This window comes from Anolis carolinensis, chromosome 1 (assembly GCF_035594765.1).
Source record: "Anolis carolinensis isolate JA03-04 chromosome 1, rAnoCar3.1.pri, whole genome shotgun sequence".
NCBI lineage: Eukaryota > Metazoa > Chordata > Lepidosauria > Squamata > Dactyloidae > Anolis > Anolis carolinensis.
In genome coordinates this window covers 168,197,644-168,218,837 of record NC_085841.1, presented here as the reverse complement: position 1 = coordinate 168,218,837, position 21,194 = coordinate 168,197,644, and the positions used below count along the sequence as shown (strand labels likewise).

At 39.5% G+C, this 21,194-nt stretch overlaps 1 protein-coding gene across 5 annotated transcripts in view; it reads right to left on the bottom strand.

Annotated features, from left to right (window-relative positions):
- Positions 1 to 21,194, bottom strand: part of macrod2 (mono-ADP ribosylhydrolase 2) — a 1,355,048-nt gene that overhangs the window by 178,806 nt on the left and 1,155,048 nt on the right. For all 5 annotated transcript variants that reach the window (XM_062969120.1, XM_062969122.1, XM_062969121.1 and 2 more), the window contains exon 9: positions 16,088 to 16,169. In XM_062969120.1, coding sequence (XP_062825190.1) covers positions 16,088 to 16,169 — 82 coding nt within the window. The remainder of the gene's footprint in view (positions 1 to 16,087; positions 16,170 to 21,194) is intronic.

The following is a 21,194-nucleotide window of genomic DNA, read 5'->3' as shown; positions in this document are numbered from 1 at the left end:
AAGTTCTTCCTAATGTTCAGTTGGAATCTCCTTTCCTGAAGTTTGATGCCATTGTTCCGCGTCCTATTCTCCAGGGCAGCAGAAAATAAGCTTGCTCCCTCCTCCCTTTGACTTCCCCTCACATATTTATACATGGCTGTCATGTCTCCTCTCAGCCTTCTCTTCTGTAGGCTAAACATGCCCAGCTCTTTAAGCCGCTCCTCAATAATAACAACAATAACAACAACAATAATAATAATGGAACTGCAGTAGTATAGAAAGGCGGAAATTATGAGGATGTGCAGAAGTATGATCTTGGTAATGGGAAATCAGTGCAACTACACTCCTGAAGAGATATGTGATAATCAAGGTACTCTATGTGGGATGTATTCACTATCTGTGCTAATAACTGTGCTAATATAACTGTAATGGAATAACAGACTGGTGTAATATAGTCCCTAGTCTGAACACAGCCTTGTTGTCTGGCCAAGTGGACTTACAGCAGGAGGCTGATGTCCAAGGACATGACTACTAAGAAAATATTAGTGATTGCTGGCAATGGGCATACTGCTTACTAAGGACCTGCCCTAAAACCTCTTCCAGGAACACATGATAGACAAAACCCAGTTTGCGTTCTGATCAAGAAGTAAAAAAAGTAGAACTGGCAGCCTATAAACCAGTGGTGTTAGATTGTCATCCTATGACCTGCTTGCCAATCAACACTCCCTCATGGCAGCTCTTCTACTAATGCCTAATGGCACAGGTTATATCCTGTGAAAGTGGGGGAGAGTTCCAACTATGAGGGATGTTGCTGCTTTGCATAGTAGAAGCTAGCACATCATCTCTCTTGTGACACCCATAGTCACCTACAATCTAATGCACACAGGAAATCTATGCAACTCATCTTTTCACAATGCTCAGAAGCCAGCAAGGTAAAAAATAAAAATAGACAAATTTGCAACAGACAATGGTGAAAGCAAGACAATGACAGTATCCTGTTTTATTACATGTTGCCTTCCATCACCTTTCTAATACGTAACCAGTCCCAGTTCAATCAAACTCCTTGTGACAGTTTATATTAAAATGCAATGCTGCTTTGTGTGTACTGTGCTGCTGAACCTCAGAATCCATGCAATTACTCTTCCTAGTTGCTTAGTTACAGCATCCTTAGACTTCGGGCTCATTACATGCAGTGTCTGCTTTGCAGCTTTTTGAAGACAATTCCAAGCAGAAATCACTAACAGTCAATTCCCAGGAAGTTCAACACCTTTTACTTATGCCATAGCTGAAATGGCACATTTATTTGTTGCCATGTTATTCCTTTTGCCACAGATTATAAACAAGGCAGTCTAATCTACTCAGAATGAAGTTTCAATTTGAAATGCAACAGTTCCACTTTATATGTTTTACAAAAAAAACTTTCCTTTACCATAAATTCCTGGGGACTTACTGCCATACATATGTGCTTTCATTGTGATCCATCTTAGGTCAGGTTTTAAGTCAGTTATAGATCTCAGTCAACCAGCTGAAAACCAGTGTTGAGCACGGATGGGGAATGCATGATCTCCAAATCTTGCTTCGTTACAACTCACAGCATAACTCACCACTGACTATGTTGGCTCGGGCTGATGGGGCATGTGGAGAGCAATATGTACCTAAACCTAACATTGTGTGAGATTTACCTTGCCTCTAACATGGTAGAAAGGAGTTTTCACGCTCCAGATATTTTGGGACATATGGCCAATGGCAAGGGATAGTGGAGGGTTGTAGTGCAAAACATCTGGAGGGACATATGATCCCAATCCCGTTTGAGCACAACTTTCCTCAGACATGTTCACCAGAGATGATGGGAATTACCATGCAACACATCTAAAAGACAAGTTATTCTTGCACATCACTGACTGAAATGTGTGGTGCTGAAACTGCAGCATCTTTCTGCTCTTCCTGAATAAGTGTTGCAGGACCTGAAAGGGCTGGATGTTTAAAGGTTGCTGTCCGAATTATATAAGAAACTGGGAGAGAAAGCAGATCTCTGTCATTGATGTCTTCTTGTTCATAGTAGCAGAAGAGATACTTTTTGTTTTCATAGATTAAAAAAAATCTAAGACCAATTTGTGGTATATAATATGCACATGAAATAAAATACTTTGCATTCAGTGGGATCATTCCTTGTAAATGAAGAGATGTTTCTTCTCGTGCTTTGGCAGAAATGGATGTACAGAGCAGGAATCTAACTCCATGCCTACCAACTACCCCCCCCCCCCCCCTTTATACAGAGTTTTATTTGCAGTCAGTAACTGATGAGAAGAAGGAGAAACATTTTCTAGGGCTGAATGAATCTAGTTGTGGGGATTTTTGTAAATCGGAAATGGGCAATACATTTAAGTGACAAGATCTAAATGTAAATCCAGAGCCTCTCTGAATACACTATCAAACATTTCATTCAACAGGAATTTTTATTTGATAGTTTGTTCACCTCGAAGGGAATGTGAGAGTGGAAAGAAGGGGAGAGGAAATAGATACTGGGTGGAAGAGGAGACAAGTTTTAGCCTGGAAGTCATACTGACTTGAAGGAAGTCACAGAATATAACAACAACAACAACAACAACAACAACAACAACAGCACTTTCTATACTACCCTATCTCCTCTGGGGACTCAGGGCGGCTTCCAACATGATAAAAACAATACAATACAATACACATAATAAAAACAGAACCAAACAACAATTTAAAAACAATACAAGTAATAAACATAAATACACAACATATGATTCAACAAGTAAAAATAAAACTAATAACAATACTCCATTTACAGGCCAGTTATGGTGACTCAGAGTTCAACGTTGGAATGGCCAGCTATAAGGTGCTATTAAAGATTTGTGCAACAGGAGGGTTTGGGGCCAGGAAGCAGATAAAGTGCTGAGCTGGGTCAAAAGGGAGGGCCAAGGACTAATCCTGCTCAAAGATCTGCAGGAACCACCAAGTTTTCAATTCCTTGCGGAAGGAAGACAGTGAAGGAGCTTGTCTGATCTCTCTGGGAAGAGCGTTCCAGAGCCAGGGAGCCACCACCAAGAAGGCCCTCTCCCTCATCCCCACCAACTGTGCTTGTGATAGGGACAGGAGCAAGAGGAGGGTCTCCCCAGCAGATCTTAAGTCCCGCACTGGTTCGTATGAGGAGATGCGATCACGGAGATAGGCAGGGCTCGAACCGTGTAGGGCTTTATAGGTCATCACCTGCACCTTGAATTGGGACCAGCTACTTATTGACAGCCAGTGGAGCTGCTTTATGTTCCCTATAATTAGCACCAGTTAGATCAGAAAGTATTCATTCTACCTCCCACAAACAATGCTGTTGCTTTTAGTGTTATTTCTACTCTTGATCAACAGCTAACAGGATTGTAGCTATATTATTATTATTATTATTATTATTAGTATTATTATTATTATTATTATTATTATTATTATTATTACTACTACTACTACTACTACTACTACTATATCCTGCTTTATCTCTCCCGAAGGGGACTCAAACAGACTTGACATAAAAGCATTAGCACACCATTTAAAATATACAAATATGCAACCATTAAAGCATAATTCAATATAAACAGTATTTTAAAACTTCAAAGTTAAAAACAATGAAAACATATTCAAAGCCTATTCAAAGTTAAAAAACACAGCACCCCCAGAATTGATCTTAAAAACGTATGGAAATACAATCACAATAGATTTTCAATTTTAGATGCCTATGAAAAAAATGTAAACATAAAACATGCATCCTTCTTTCACATAAGCTTTGTGCTCTAAGCAGGTTACAAAAACAACCTGGAAAATAAAGGTCAGCTGGAAGATTCTTTTCTCACTGATATCAAGACAGAAGACTTGCTCTAAGAAAGAATTCAATCACTGGTAAAATTTCAAAGGACGCTACAAAATTCACTCTCCTGGTACCAGGAGCACAAATGAGGTAAAGCTGCAGTATTGTGTGGGTAGGGCTCCACAGTGGCAATCTCCCCTTTTGATGCTGCAGTACATAAAGAAGCACTCTTGAAAGATGCCTTTCCAATGTCTCATTAAAGACCTCCAAAGATGACACCACCAAATACAGTGGAACCTGAGTCAGTTTATTCTACTGTCAAACATATCGTACAGTAAGGTAAAGGTAAGGGTTTTCCCCTGACATTAAGTCTAGTCGTGTCCGATTCGGGGGGGGGGGGGGGGGCTCATCTCAATTTCTAAGCCGAAGAAATTGTCTGGTCACATGACCTCCAAGGTCATGTGGCCAGCATGGGGTGCCGTTACCTTCCCGCCAGAGCCACTGATTTGCTCCAGTGGTTTTCAACCTATGGGTCCCCAGTGTTTTGGCCTACAACTCCCAGAAATCCCAGCCAGTTTACCAGTTGTTAGGATTTCTGGGAGTTGAAAGCCAAAACATCTGGGGACCCACAGGTTGAGAACCACTGATCTACTCACATTTGCATGTTTTTGAACTGCTAGGTTGGCAGAAGCTGTGGCTAACAATGGGAGCTCGCCCCGCTCACCGGATTCAAACTGCTGACCTTTTGGTCAGCATGTTCAGCAGCTCAGTGGTTTAACCTGCTGTGCCACCAGGTACAGTAAAGAAGTACTATCTAATGTTTAGATAGATCCATTGGTCCATATTCTAGTCTCTGGAGCAGAAGAAAAAATGCTCACTCCATCTTCTAAATGATTTTGCTTCAAATATTTAAAGATGGTTCATGTCATCTTTAAGTCTTTTCTTCCCCAAGCAAAATATACCCAGCTCCCTAAGTTTTTCCACATAAAGTTTTTATTTACCATCTTCGTTATTCTCCTTCTCTGAACATATTCCAGCTTGTCAATATTCTTCTTGAGACAGGTACACTATTCCAGGTGAAGTCTGGCCAAAGCCGAAGATACTGCAACTACTATTCCCTTTGATCTGGACACTATACACTTGCTGATGCGGACTAAAGCTCCATTTGGTTTTTTTGGCCACCACCATCACACTGTTGACTCATATTCAGCTTGTGGTCTAAGGCCCCTAAATCCTTTTCACATTACTGCGGTCAATTCAAGTGCCACTCAGCCTATATTTGTGCATTTTATTTTTCCTTCCTAGATGTAGTATCTGACATTTATCCTTATATTTTGTTAGTTTTGTTTCAGCTCTCCAATTTGTGGAACTCATTTTGAATTCTGATCCTGTCCTCTGGGGCATTAGTCATCTCTCTGTTGCCATTTCCATGAGGAATGAGTGAGAACCAAAATAAACTGAAACATGAGTGCAAGCTTACAACAGAAACCAGAAGCCTACCAATGTATATTTCGTCACCACACAGGCAAGCCTCCAATCTGTATTAAATCACCCAATCAGGGATTGCTTACCCTGTTACAGTTATCAGGGTGGGCCTAATCTAGAATTGGATTTATGCCTGTGGAATAGAAGAAGTGGAAGGATGGTTTCTCTTTTGCACAGTAGCTCCCTGTTTACTGGGAGGGGGGAATTTTACTTCAGAATTTAAAGACATGGCCATGTTTAGTCTGGGATATCAGTATGCAAAGGAATCTTGCAGAATCTTAGAGATTAACTGAGAGAACAAGGTTGGTAGGAGATTTCAAATACAGTAGAGTCTCACTTATCCAACACTCGCTTATCCAACATTCTGGATTATCCAATGCATTTTTGTAGTCAATGTTTTCAATACATCGTGATATTTTGGTGCTAAATTCATAAATACAGTAATTACTACGTAGCATTACTGAGTATTGAACTACTTTTTCTGTCAAATTTGTTGTATAACATGATGTTTTGGTGCTTAATTTGTAAAATCATAACCTAATTTGATGTTTAATAGCTTTTCCTTAATGCCTCCTTATTATCCAACATATTCGCTTATCCAACATTCTGCTGGCCCATTTATGTTGGATAAGTGAGACTCTACTGTACTAAGGGCACATCTACACTGATCCTTTATCCTGAAGGTAGGGGTGGGGGATCGGCTCCATGGTGTCTGCATGATGCATAGAGCTGATTCATGTTGGTTCAACCCTGAATTACATTAAAAATGTCACTAGTTGCTCTGCATTTTTGCCAAGAATCTAGAGAAAGTTACGAATTTGTGCTCATGTAAACAGTTGGGCTGACTTGTGCAGCCCAGGTGCTCAAGATGGCACTAACCATTCCTCTTTCTTCTTGTCCAGGCACAATATGGCTAGTCACTAATCACTCAGAGAGAAGCGAGGTTAGAAAGAAGTGATTGTTCTTCCTCTTTTCCCTCTACACTCCCAGATGATATACACAAGCCACATGCCACTATGATGAGAACAGGAGGAAGGTGGTAAGGGTGGACTGTGTTCAGCACCACTGGATTATCAGGATTCCCTCCCATCTCCATAGCGGCCCAGGGGATGGTAGAATTCAACACTATGGATCAGTCCAGGGATAAGGTTTCTGTGTAGAATCGACCCAAGTCTTAGTATGCATCTGAGGAATAAGAAATAGGAGTTGTCTACATGGGCCATATAGTCCACATTGATTAGGAAATCACTCGAGTAATTCGAGGATTTTCAGTCCTTAATGCAGGGTAAACTGGATTAAAGTGGTTGAATGCTGCACTAAGGAAAATAAGGGAAATAATCTGCAGTTCAGACTTTGGGCACAGTGTGGACAGCATGACCTGATCTGATGTAAACTGTTCATTGTCCACATGGACCACTGCCACCATCTTTTTTTTCCTAGTCATGTGAACACTTTTGCTCATGTTAATATGGAGCCTTCAATTTCCAGCAGCAGAGAAGGTAAGGAATGGTCCAGTTAGGCTAAATCAGTTTCAGTCTGGCCGGACTTTGCAGACTCCATCCTGCCACCACTACAGATCAAGCACAGAAGGTGTGGAGGTCAGTCCAGAGTGGAAATGCCCAGGAATAACTAGCCAATGTAGATGAATCCTTAGTACTGTATACAAAAATGTATGTTATCAACTTTAGTTTTTTCTACCAACTTCAATCTCTCATTTAAGTCTCTAAAGTGCTACAAAACCCCTTTTCAGATTTTACCTTAACACATTTTAGAAACAAGAAACATTACACAGATATATATTTCTTTTTTCTCATTGCTACTGTATTGAGAAACCCACTTGATGGATCAGCAATTGGGCCTTTGCTCCCTCATGTAGTATTCTGTTGCTGTAAGGCACAAGAGTGTAACACGGACTTGGTTTCATTATCACTTTGGTAGTGTCAGTATCTGACTGGAATTTCTTCAGGGGTTTATTAATACGTGAGCTCTGAAAGAAAAATTATCGATGTCTGAGGCCAGTTCCATAAACAACTTGCTTCAAACTGCTCATTCCTCACTTTTCCTGCATCTATGTGTTTAAAGAGAAGGAAGGCGACCCAAAGTACAACCTTTACTTGAAAATGTCTCTATTTATTGCTTAATCCCTCTTTGAAGAAGCCTTATACAATTCCTGTGAATAATGGGATTTAACCCTATCAATTTTTTTAAAAGCCAAGCAAGGCAGTAGTATCATTTCTGTTTGGAATATTCCCCCTTTCCACTTTATGAACAGGGACAATATGAAATAAGACTTCAACAAAACAGCACAGCATTCATGAATCCCTTCTGAGTATTAATCTGAATGGCAGAAAGCTCGCCCAGTGGCACTGCTCTTTGACATGGCACTGCGCTACCATATCCATTGAGCAAAACTGCAGGTTCTTCTAGAGATAGGGAATATCTTGCCAGCCCAGAATAATTATAAGTGCCTTTATATGCAAATGAGAGCGAGGAAGCTGAACAAAGAGAATGATTCACAAAAGAGCAAAGAAAAAAAGGGAGCAAAAAGAGGAAACAAAATGGAAACGTTTAGGAAATGTGTTCATTCTCCACAGGTTTGTTATTACTTTTGTAAAAAGAATGCAAATTCAGAGCTCGGAAAGCTGCTGGAGTGAAACCCAGGAGAATGCAAGTGTTCAGCTTTATCACCAAACAGGCAAATACCCTTATCAATGTCTGCATGCTGTTCTTGTATTGTTAGGGAATCCCCTCCAGGAAAATAAATATATATATATATTTTCCAAGTCCATTCAAGTCCTTCACTTCTCTGCTGGGATTTTTTTTTAAAAAAAAAACTTTGAAGGGAAAAAAGATTAATATTCTTTTCAGATGAATTGAAAGAAAGAGGATTAAGATGTGTGGAAAGAGATTGTCAAGAGACCATAGTCACCATGGAGACTCTAATGACACCATTGCTTGAAGAGACAATTGCCATCATGAGGCCTATTACAGGCTAAGCCTAAAAACTAACTGTAAATGGTAAAAGCTTCTCATGGAAACATCATGAGATATTTGCTGTCCTACTTCAATGCTCTGCTACCTTAACACCTTACTTTTCTTTCTGTGTTCTCTTCTGGTTACCCACATCTCTTTTTTTAAAAAAAGCTTTCATTGAGATAATTCACTCTACCTCTTCAATTTGTGAAGTGTTACTCCACTATCCTAAATTTGATGCCCATATTGGACACCTGACTGAGTGGGGTCAAACTCCATTATTATACAGGCTATTCTGAATGGTTTCACTTACTCCAAAGTCTCCATTTACTCTGTAATCTGTAGCATGGGGGTTCTCAAACTGTGCTCCACAAAGCCCATGGAGCTCTGCCGGTGATAGTGAGACGCTCCATGGAACCATGCTACTTCCCACTTCCTACTCTTTCTTTGTCCTGAGAAATGCAGGGAAATTAAAGTTTTGAGCTGCCGGAAACAACAGCAGCAGTAGCGCCCTCCCAGGACACAGACACTTTCTCCCCTAGCTCCCTCGTTGCTCTCAGTCTTTTCCTTGCCACCCAGATCCTCCCTCTCACTTTCTTTGTTTCCAAAACCCTATTTCCCTCCAACCGCTTAGGGGGTGCTTTGATTGTGTTTTTCCTGCATGGCAGAGCGGGGTTGGATTGGATGTCCCCAGGGATCTTCCATTGAAATACTGTTAAGTTAATATTGGTTAACATTGTTCTTTGTTTTCAATATTGTATTGTTCTTTCTTTCCTTTTTTGTTTTTTTGCACTGTGTGAATTAGTTCACACAAACACTCTCCAACCATCTGTCGCTGGCCAGGCCCATGCCTCATATATCTCCGCATTATATATATAATATATAAACATTTTTTGGGGCTCCACAAGAAACTTTTGTTTCAAAAAGTGCTCTGCAGTTGAAAAAGTTTGAGAACCCCAGCTCTACCATTTTTTTAAAGCTAGATTTTGTCTACACGTACCTCTCTAGAAAAATACTGTTGTCACCATTTTCACAGCTCTCATTGATTGTATTTATATGGAATATATATTCCTTATCATTATGGCAATTCTCCCGTAAAATATAGTCCATGCCAGAAATGCTATGCCTTCTATGAATCTGAGCACATTTTTACACAGAATCCAAGAGCAGGTGCTGAAGGTTTGAGCTTAGCAACAATGTGCCCTGTGTACGTCACAACTACAAAGAGCTGAACAGCTGGCTCTGAACGATCCTGTTTCACAGCTAATTTGTGTACATGGATGTTCCAGCAGGCTGACCTTACAGCTACTTGCCTTTCTCTTGTTCTTAAAGTATGCTGAGAAAACCTATCCTCTGGCATAATAATGAGGTCATTCTGGCTTTAGAAATATGGCTACCATAAATGATTCAAATGTAGTGTCCTAACTACAAACTGCTGATGACATTACCATGCTACAGATCGCTTCAAAAATGGAAACTATTAAACAGTGTCCCAGTATTTAGTTCAAATTACAGTGGATTTAAGGGCCATATTTGAAATGTTAATTTTTCCATTCTGGCATTTGAATAAAAATCCAGCAGATCTACATACTGATTACTAAGCCCTTTCAGTGGAGAAGGAATCTCTCCCAGCTTCCTTAATCTTCCCTGTTTGCCCTTCTCATTTTTCTCTCTTTTGCAGAATCATTTTTTTAAAGAAATGACTCACCACTGAGTTACTATGCTAACATTTTATCAGCCTCTGTACCAGAGACCTGGAAAGCAGCCAATGTGACACCAATTTTTAAAAAGGGATCTGCTTGTGTTAGGATTATTATCTGCTCTGTGTAAATTGAGGAGAAGCAATTTTCCATATATAAGCTAATGGGGACTGAGCCGACAGTGAGAGACAAGGGATGGGATCTGAGGTCACAGTCAACAGCTCAATGAAAAGATCAAGTGTGCATCGACTATGAAAATGGTGTAACATCTGGGGAAAAGTGTATTGCAATGACAGTCACTGGAAATAAAAGTCAATCCTATATATCTGCCTTTCAACCAGAGGTGAGCTTTGTGTTGCACTCTGGATAGATTTCATAAAATCTCTAACCAGCAAAGCCAGTGGTGAGGGATTCTGGTGGCTGCCATTCAACACCTTGGGGAGGCAGACAATTCCTACTTCTGCATTACACAAATCTGATGTGTGTACCCATGTTGAATATGGTATATAGTTTTGAATTCTGTACCTCAATGCAGCTATTCTTAAGCTATAGAGGGGCCAGAAATAGAGAACAAAGGCTTAAGGCTTTTCCAAGGATGCATCTGCACTATAGAATAGATATAGTTTGACACCCCTTTAACTGCCATTATTCAATGCTATGGAATCCTTGGCTTTGCAGTTTGGTGAAATATTAGCACTATTTGGCAAAGAAGAATAATGCTCCTGTAAAACTGTATTATTTATTTACCCTATTTATACCCCACCTTTCTCCACCCCAAAGGGAACTCAAGGTTGCTTACATATGGCAATTATTCAATGCCCTAAACACATACAAAGCATTAAGCTTAAAATAAATTGAATTAAAATGCATATATATTAAACATTCAAAAAAAATATTACATTCAATATTAAAATCACGCCATTCAGAAATAGTAGTCTAAGGCCATTCCGTAGTCATGTGGTTTCATAGTATTGAGCCATGGCAGTTAAAGTGGTGTCAAACTGTATTAATTCTACAGTGTAAATGCCCTCCCTCCCAAATTAGTACAAAGAAAGAAGAACTCTCACGACAGAGCTCCTTTCTTATTCCTGGTTGTTGCTGCTTCAAGACCTCCAACTCCAAATCCATGTGGCCTCTTGATCTTTTTGTTTTGTTTTTTTTAAGAACTGTGTAAGGGAACTAGAGCTAAAAAAAGCAGCCTACAGCACCATTTACTTCATCTGGAGGACCACTTAGCGTGCTTCACTGCAGCTCATCCTGGGTGGTAATACCAATTGCTGGGCAAAAAAGACAGAAGGTTATACCACTGCCTTATGTGCTACTTATGGGGTTCTCATTAGGCATATAGTTGGAAACTGACTGCTGGCCTTCCTTTTGATTCAGAAGGGCTTTTTCTCATTCACAGGTACTTCTTCAAATTGCTATGTAAGGTGGCACAAGAAGCTGCAAGAGTTTCCAACTTTCCAGCTCTCTTCTTGACCTTCTGCAGTCAGCCTTTTGTCAATTCTGCTCTGGTCCAAAGTTCTGCAACTTTCTCCTGAACAGCTTTGAGATCCTATTTCCAGTTGTCATTTGCACAGATCGAGTTGCAGTTTCGCTGGCATTAATCACTCTGCCCTTCATTCTTCATCCAACTTGTGTGATTACAATGCTCTTCTAATCTCTGCTATTTCTTTATGTGCTTCCTTTCTTCTCTTTCTGTGGCTGCTATAACTGCTAACAGTGGCTGTGAGTTAAAGGGTAGGCACGTGCACATACACACAGAATAGCTTTTATGAGTTAATTACTGGGGAATAAAAGCTTGCTCTGAAATCAAGTAAGGGGTAGAAGAATTCTGTGCTAACTGAAGTGATAGCAACTTCCGCCGTAAGGCACATATACAAGATCACACTTTTTATTATAAATTAATTAGTTCTCAACTCACAGTCATTAATCCTGACCCCACAGATACCGAGGCAGGCAAGAATTACCATCCCATATATAACAAGGATCAAAAGGACACAGAATAACTATCCTGACTGGATGTAGGAATAGATGATTAGGCCACATTTGAGGTGACAAATCTGGAAGCTGGGATCTTAATTGTGTGTCTTTATACATCACAGCCACAGCTCAATATGGAAGTAGTAAAAATATCTAAAATACTAGAAGCAGATGTAACAAGAGAACTTTTGTCCATAGAAAGCTAATGGACAGCCAGCAGCAACAGACACTTCATACGAGGATTAAAGATTTGGTTTACATTCGCTTACACTCAGGTCTTCTCACACTCTAGAACAATGGTTCCCAGCATTGTTAGAATCAATTTCTGTGGTGGAGCCCTTAGGCCTACTCTGTGTTTCACAAGTCAACCGTGTTTAGGAGTAATGTTATCGAGGAGTGGGGAAAGGAGCAGAGGAATTGTTCTTCTAGTTGTCCCCATTTGAAATGATCTCCTCTCCCAAATGGATGCTAGGGCTATTAAATGGGTCGTATACACTTTCATGTAAGGTTTAGTGTGTTTCCCATTCTCACTTTGAATAATAGAATGTGGTAAGGAAAGAAATTTGGATGACTATTAGACTAAAAAAAACCCTTCTTCTAGCTTGTAATGGTTTAGACTCTGAACTTTAGAGAAACATATCGGCTAGATCTAAGTGTACGGTTTGTGATTTAAACCAGGTACTTTATTGTATTGCCACTTTGCAAATCTTTGGTATTCGGAAACTCAGGGATGTTTTCAAATATAGTTTGAATTTTAATTTTAATTCGTTATGTATTTTGTTTGTTTATGTTTTAATGCGGCATTGAATTATTGCCAGTTTGGAAGCCACTCTGAGTCCCCTTCGGGATTGAGATAGAACAGGGTAAAAATATGGTAAAATAAATAAATAGTTTGAAGAATGGCTCTGAAGTGTAGAGTAGAGGGAGCTCTAGACAAAGAGGAAATAAAACTCTTTCCTCTGGGCCCCTGGGAAGCGTATGTGGAGTCTTAGGGCTCCATAGTCACAGGTTGGGAACCACTGCTCTAGAAGCAACACAGGCCTTCTTTCCTCTCTTGGTCTTTGTCTCTCCCTCTGGGCAAACTCAGCTGCTATTCAAGGAATGAGTTCTTGTTCAAAGTAATCTGCAGGTTTCTACAGCATAAACAAGTATTTTTCACCACCACATAGAGCAGTGGTTCTAAACCTGTGGGTCCCCAGATGTTTTGGCCTACAGCTCCCAGAAATCCCAGCCAGTTTACCAGCTGTTAGGATTTCTGGGAGTTGAAGCCCAAAATATCTGGGGACCCCAGGCTGAGAACCACTGGTCTAGTCCATCATCTCCCAGTAAAACACTCCTGAAAATGTACATCCAATTTCTGCCTAAAGACTTCCAGAGAAGGACAGTTAGTCATTCTCTGAAGCAGTCTATTTCACTTTAGAATAATTCTTACAGTAAATAACCTCTGTTTGGATGGAATCTCTTTTCTATTACTCTGATTCCGTTAGCTCATGTTCTAACCTTAGAGTAGCATGAAACAATCATGTTCCATCTTCTACATGGCATCCCTTTAGGGCCATCACATCCCTCTTTCAGCTTTTCTTTTCAAATTAAACAGATAAAGCTCTCTAAGCTCTTCCTCACAGGGCTGCATTTCAGCTTGTCAAATCCAGTATAAGAATACCACATGGATGACTTCCTCTTTCCAGGATGGTGATATCTTAGGGAAAATGTATTGTTATACCCAATGGCAGTTCCAGAGTTATATGGGCCTTTAGACTAAAGATGGAAAATTGAGTAAAAAATAGTTATGGGGTAACGTTGAGAGAATAGGTTTTTTTTTCCACTCACCTTCACTTCTTCAATATGTATAAGTTGACAGAAATGTTTAATTTTGTATACTGGAAAGTCTTCCATTGAGGAACAACAGTAAAACAGCTCCACAAGTTCCTGGGAATGGTCATTTGTCATCTGCCATCACATACAGCCTTTATGTATATGGACCTGATTTCTTTCTATGTCTCTTTTTATAGTTGTTTTCTATTAATGTTTATAGTCTATGGCTGAAATTCATAGCTGCAGTTAAGATTATGTATCTGTAACTAATACATATTTATGATCCCTATTTATTCATAATCACAGCACTATTTCCACAATTATAAAAGTCCTCTATTCACTGTGAAGCAGTGGAGATCTGTTCTCCTATCGATTGGGGCATACTGACATTTCCATCCCCTATTGCCAACAACCTGCAAGAAGGAATTGATAATGGGATCTTGCTTCTGTCACATTTAAGAGTGCTGAAGAGAAAAAGCAAGTAAACATCAGCATACTTCATCCTGACCAACAGAAAAACAGACCCCCGTTGCATGTAGTGGCTGAGGCCCAGCAGAGCAGAACTCAGGAGGCAGAGTCAGGCGGGATTAGTGAGGTCATACCAAGCTGATTTAAGACCTCAGCCTATGCTAGAAAGTGTTGGAATTTCATTCAGCCCTGCATTTATGTGATTATTTAACTTTGTTCACTTGTTTTCTGCTCAAGTGGTTAATGGTTATTTGTTTGAAATTTTATTTTTTCATTTACTTTTATATTTATATAGTGTCTTCCAGCCCACAAGGGCTCTTGAAGTGATGAACAAATACATTAAATTAAAACAAAGATACATTTTTATTTTAAAGTATTAGAATACTCTTGTAAAATGTTTAAATACAGTCCAGAAACATCATTTCAAAACAGAGCAGTTTCAAATGTGAAAGGCTATGAGCAACTACTTGCTGAAAGCTGAAAACAGAAGGAACTTGCTTAATTTGGCAAAGAGTTCCATCATAAGGTGCTGCTACAAAGAAAGCCCTGTTGCACATGCATACTAGCCTAACTTAGTTGCTTTTATAATTAGTTTGAGGTTGTTTCATAATTTAGTTTGGCCTTGGTTGATATGAACACCTGAAAAAAAGCACTTGTGTCCCTGTCTCTGTGTTGCAGGTTCAAGAGTAGAAGAGACCTCTACCAATGTCAGCCATGACTCTCTTCCCAGGTCAGACTGTTGTGCTGAGATGATAGCATAGGACACTGTTGAATAGACATGTTGATTTCACTTGTTGGAGGAAAATCAGAGAATCAGAAGCAGACCCAATACTTTAATTATATGCAAGGAAGGGGGGGGGGGTGAGTAGACTAGCTTGTATAATGAAAAATGACATTTCCAAGGTAGTTTAAGGAGAGCTGCCTTGTGGTGACTCATTTCTGTGCAGGGACAATTTCAGCCTGTCATGGGGAATACAGCAGGCTCTGAGCTGACATGAGATAATTTTCTAGCTGTAATGAGCGATATCAAGGGGTAACTTGGGAAATAGAAGACCGCTAGTGATCATTGCACAGCCCTCAGCCACCAGGTGAATTATGCGTAATCTCTCTGAAACCTGCTTGCCTTCCTATGGTATCTAAGAGTGGCTTAAATGATCTGGGAAGGATTCTGAAAAGGAGACAGGATAAAATTGTAGCGGCTTCCAGTATTTTCAAGTTGTGCGTATATAGCTGATATAATCAGCATCTATCAGTCGTCATGTGTTTAGGAAGCATTCACATAAGTCACTGCTGAACAGCAGCACATGTACATACAGAGACACAGCATGGCCAGGTGTTTGCTCCTCCAAGGCTCCTCTATATAAATGTCTGAACAGGCCCCTAGCACCAGCCCCAAAGGGAAACGAATGGGCAGAAGTGGGGACAGCTGGATTTGATGATGGGGCAAGAAAGAAGAAATATGTTCACAATTGCCTTTGGCAAAATTTAAAGGGTTATTTGATTTTACCTACTGATAGGAATTTCCCATATGCAAGCCCTAAAAATAGTCACAGTCTTGTAAGAGTGTGTGAAACAAATGTTTGGAAGAAGAAACCACATTACTATTAAAAATTAAATATTTTGGCTCTTATCAAATATAAAATGGGATCATTTTGATTTGGCTGTATGATGACTACATAGCCATGTTTATGTGATCTTTCCATGTGTTATACACCAAATATTTAAAAGAGAGGTTACTCAGAAATGTGTAAAATATACATCTAAGTGTAAAATACTTAGATGTGTAAAATGCATATAGAGATTTCTGCACTGGCATATCTACACAAAAATGCATTTATCTTTCATAGAAGCAAATCAGCATACATACCCGTGGGGAAGAATTCGTTCATTTTCTTCTTGTAGATTTTGTAGTCAACCTCCAAAAATACACAGAAAATGACACGATCCATCTGCGTGACAAGGAAATAAAGATTTAGTAAGCAACATATTTCTGATCTTTAGACAACAAACATTTACCAAGCTATAATTTTATATTACAAGATGTTTTGCCTTTGGTTTGGTTTGCATATCTTCACATGCACACACACTGTATCATTCACAGATTTATTAAATGCATTGTTTACCCAGTCAGTACAAAGGAAATCAGGGAACTGTTTGTCCCCCCTGAACCAATATTTGGTAAAAACACCTTTGGCAGTATTTTCAGATGCAGTTTTTCTTGGCCTGGTCTGCACACCTGAATCCAGAGGTTTTTGCCTATTCTTTTTACTCCAGTTCCATCAGTTCCTCACAAATTACAACTCCCAGGATTCCATAGGACAGAAGCATAAAAGATAGGTGGAATTATAGCATTATCATTGGGTAATGTGAAATGGTTCTAAATCTCTTCTTGCCCAAGAATACATTGGGAGTAATGTATTCTTGGATGTAGGGGTAATGTATTAATGCAATTTGACACCAGTTTAACTGCCATGGCTCAGTGCTATGGAATCCTCAGAGTGTTGTTTGGTGAGGTAACAGCAAACTGTTTGAAAAAGGAGGATAAAACCTTGCAAAACTACAACCTCCAGGACTCCTTAGCATTAAGCTATGACTGTTAAACGGCGGAAACTGCGGCTGGATATACATTGCCTAGGATCCCAGATTATGTGGCACTGTAGACTCATATGATCAAGTTCAAAGTAGATAATGTGGGAACAGATCCTGGCATGTAAGGCAATGTAGATCCAGTTTGAATTAATTCTACAATGTAGATAGACCCTCATTTGTTTTCTAGAGAGGCCCACAAATATATCTGGAGTTGGGGGATATTTTTTGGAGGGAGGGAAAGTGAAAAGTACTGTACCTGTACAATAGAGTCTCACTTATCCAACATAGACAGGCCAGCAGAATGTTGGATAAGCAATTATGTTGGATAATAAGGAGGGATTAAGGAAAACCCTATTAAACATCAAATTAGGTTATGATTTTACAAATTAAGCACCAAAACATCATGTTACACAACAAATTTGACAGAAAAAGTAGTTCAATACGCAGTAATGTTATGTTGTAATTACTGTATTTACGAATTTAGCACCAAAATATCATGATGTATTGAAAACATTGACTAAAAAAATGTGTTGGATAAGTGAGACTCTACTGTATTTGCATTAGGGCTATGAGATCAATAAAAAAGTTTCAAGACTCATTTAAAAATTAGGGGGCACCAGCATTTTTATAAACAACTCAAAAAACTACAAGAGCTGTCTCCTTGAACACAAGATAACCGTTGATCATTCTCTCCAACTTTCAGAAATATTCATTTCCCAAAATTCTGTACTTTCGCAGCCTCTTTCCCGGAGAACGCTGCTTTCTCCCTGCTGCTTCCCTCTCCTAATGGCGAAAAGCCATTAATTTAAAGAGGAATGGCAGCCTTTTTGACTTTGCTTTGCTTGCTTGCACTGAAAATGAAACTGACTTTGGGAGGCTTCCGAGGTTTACAAAATTTAAATGAAAAAATATTGGGTAAGGTTCAATTTTTAAGTTTTTGGTGTGGGCAATGCCCACGTGTCAGATATTGTGTCATAAGTACTAATTTAACTAATTTGATCTGATTTATGATAACTAAAAAATATTTTGCTGAGCCCTAATTTGCATGCATGCATGGTATATGTCTATGTTTATGTATGCATCTATCTATCTTACAGACACAAGCATAACATGAAATTCAGTTATGTTTCGTATACACCTTATACATATCACCTTAAAATGTTGTGCATGGAACAAAGTTTATGTACATTGAACCATCAGAAAACAAAGATGTCACTATCCCACTGCCTAACTGCACCATTTCATGTTTTGAAATATTTGGAGTTTGGGATTTCCAGATAAGAAATGTTCAATGTGTAGAAAAATCAACACAATCTTGCATTTGCAGAATTTGCACAACTGGTTTTGACCTGTGCTCATTGTTAATAACCACCTGCCCTTGCAATTGAGCCTTCACTGTGGAGTAAGTAAGGACAAGATATCAACCTTGTCCTGGCAAATGAGACATAAAACACACATTTGCCAGGGATACAAAGGGTTAAAGCAAATACCTTCCCATAGATTGTCACTGAAAAATAAGACTTCTGCAGAAATCTTAACTATTTTTGAAAGACTTTCATAGCATCATTATTTATACAAACCTACCTACTAATCTAGACATGCCTGAGCAAAAATAAAAAGAGCAGCACAAGTCAGCCAGATGGCAAGCAACAGAAACAGTAACTAAAACAATTCATACAGAAGAAAAAGTCAAGGAAAGCCGCTATGTAAACGGCACAAACAAAACACAATTAGTAGTTCTTAGTAAGGATTCTTGGCAATCTATTTTCTGTCAAAGAAGTTTTATTCAGAAGAATCATCAGAAAAAGGGGGGGGGGGAATTGAAGTGAGGATGGATCCAATGTTTCAAATGTAACTCTACATCTGTGCTATATTCACAAGTGTTGGGGCAGACAAAGAATTGAACAGCAGAAGTGGGTGGACCATACTTTAGAGCTGCCATCTTCAAAGCCTTCCTGTAGAGGAAATGAGGGGGTGGTATAAAATTTCCTGCTGAATCCTTCTGTTGAGCATTCTGCGACTTCCCAAGCGTCCAATACTGGCAGCATTTAAATACCAGCTAACTATGGTCACTGAAGAGCCTGAAGTCAGAGTTTTGCAAGCTAAAAACATTATAAGAAATTTGAACACACCTCATTGCTCTCTGGACTTGCTGGCCAACAGCTGGTTTCTCTAGTGCAGGGGTTCCTAAACTAAGGCCCATGGGCTGGATGCGGCACTCCAAAATCATTTATCTGGTCCCCACCCTCAGGTTTAAACTTAGGCTTGCCCTAAGTCTGAAATGACTTGAAGGCACACAACAACAACAACAACAACAACAACAACAACAACAACAACAACAGCAATCCTAATTAACTTGACTATCTCATCAGCAAGAAGCAGGCCCACACTTCCCATTGAAATCCTGGTAGGTTTATGTTGGTTAAAATTGTTCTTATTTTTAAATATTGTATGGTTCTTTCATAGGTTTTTTTTTTTGCACTACAAATAAGACATGGGCAGTGTGCATAGGAATTTGTTTGTATTTTTTTCAAACTATAGTCTGGCCGCCAACACTCTGAAGGACCGTGGACTGGCCCTCTGCTTTAAAAGTTTGAGGATCCCTGCTCTAGTGATACTGATTCATAGCAACCCCTTGCCATGACTCAGTACACAGAGTCTTATGGACATGCCATGCATTTTCTCTCACTCAATCTAACATTTTCCAGCTGTCATCTGGAGCCAGCTATTTTGCCTTGTAGGCCTGTTTTAGGATGCCAATAGATTGCTTTCTGCCACCCCACACTTTCTGGACATGCCCCACACTTTCTGGACAATCTCTGAGGATGCCTGCTATAGATGTGGGTAAAACATCAGGAGAGAATACTTCTGGAACATGTCCATACTGCCCGGAAAACACACAACAGCCCTGTGATCCCGGCCATGAAAGCCTTCGACAACACATGCCTGAAAGGAATAGCAATATAGGTTGTACTAGAGCTGCAGATGAGATCCTGAATGTGAAACCCATCTGGCTGAATCTGACCCTTTTTCTGTTCACATATCTATGTTGTTCTGTATGTTACTAAGACTTTCACAATATTTTTCAGTTCCTTTGTAGAAGAGAGGGAGTTGATATCTTTAAGAAGTGGAACAAATGGTGGTGGTGAAATCCCTTAAAATGTCTCCAAGTCTTTTGCTGAAATAAGGACAAAAAGGCAAATGTAAATATTACTTATTCAAGGGGGCCGGTAATGGAAAGAAACACACTGCTGCACAACACCGTAGCAGCAGGACGCAAAGGTCCAAGGGAGCAACAGAGATGAAGGAAGACAGTTAGTGGAAAAACAGCAGGAATTAGTAGATTTTGTCAGCCTTTTCTCACCACGACCGTGTGATGCCATTAGAACTGTCCCACATACAGAAGGAACCAACAAACGTCCAGACACTTTCCCAAGTCTAGAGATTTCAAAAACAACATACAAAACCAGGGGATGGTTTCTGGTGAGGCTATGACAATTAAACACCAGTAATTAACACCAGGGGGCCTAAATACTCTAAATGCATCAGATCTCATCTGATCTTGGAAGCCTAGTAGGGTCAGACTGTTACTATCTGGATTGGAGACCACCAATGAATACCAGGAGGCTATATTTCAGAGGCAGGACCTGGCAAAACAATTTCTGATTATTCCTTCTCTAAGGCCCCTTCCACACTGCCATGTAATCCAGATTATCAAAGCAGATAATCCACATTATCTGTGTTGAACTGGATTATCTGAGTGTACACTGCCATATAATCCAGTTCAAAGCAGATAGTCTGGATTTTATATAGCAGTGTAGAAGGGGTTTAAGAAAACCCCAAGACATTCATGTGGTCATCATAAGCCAACAGGTGATTTGAGGACACTTACATAAAATTAAGTACAAATCACATTTTCTCGGAGTATGTCACCCAAATATCTTTGAAAGACTTATCTTGGAAATTCTCTAACCCAAGATCCTTATTCATTTATTTATTTACTAGCTGTGCCCGGCCACGCATTGCTGTGGCTTAGTCTGGTGGTGTTGGTCAGTCTACATTAGGTTGTATTTATGCTGTGACCTCCACCCTTCTTTATACGCACATTAGTAGTAGTATTTGAAGTCTGTTACCTTCTTCAATTTTTTTGTTGATTGATAATTGCTTGAGATCCCTGTTGTCTTTGGTTTGTTGTTAATCGTGATGTCTGATTCTGCTGAGTGCGGTTTATATATTTATTGTGGTACAATAGTCTTTTTTTTGTTTTGCCTGTGTAGGTGTTTATTATTGTTGTTGTTGTAGTGGTCATGAAGGCTGGATAAGTTAGATGCTACTATATTGTTTTTTGGAGGCCCAGTGTAGCACTGACTGGCCTCTCAGCCTCA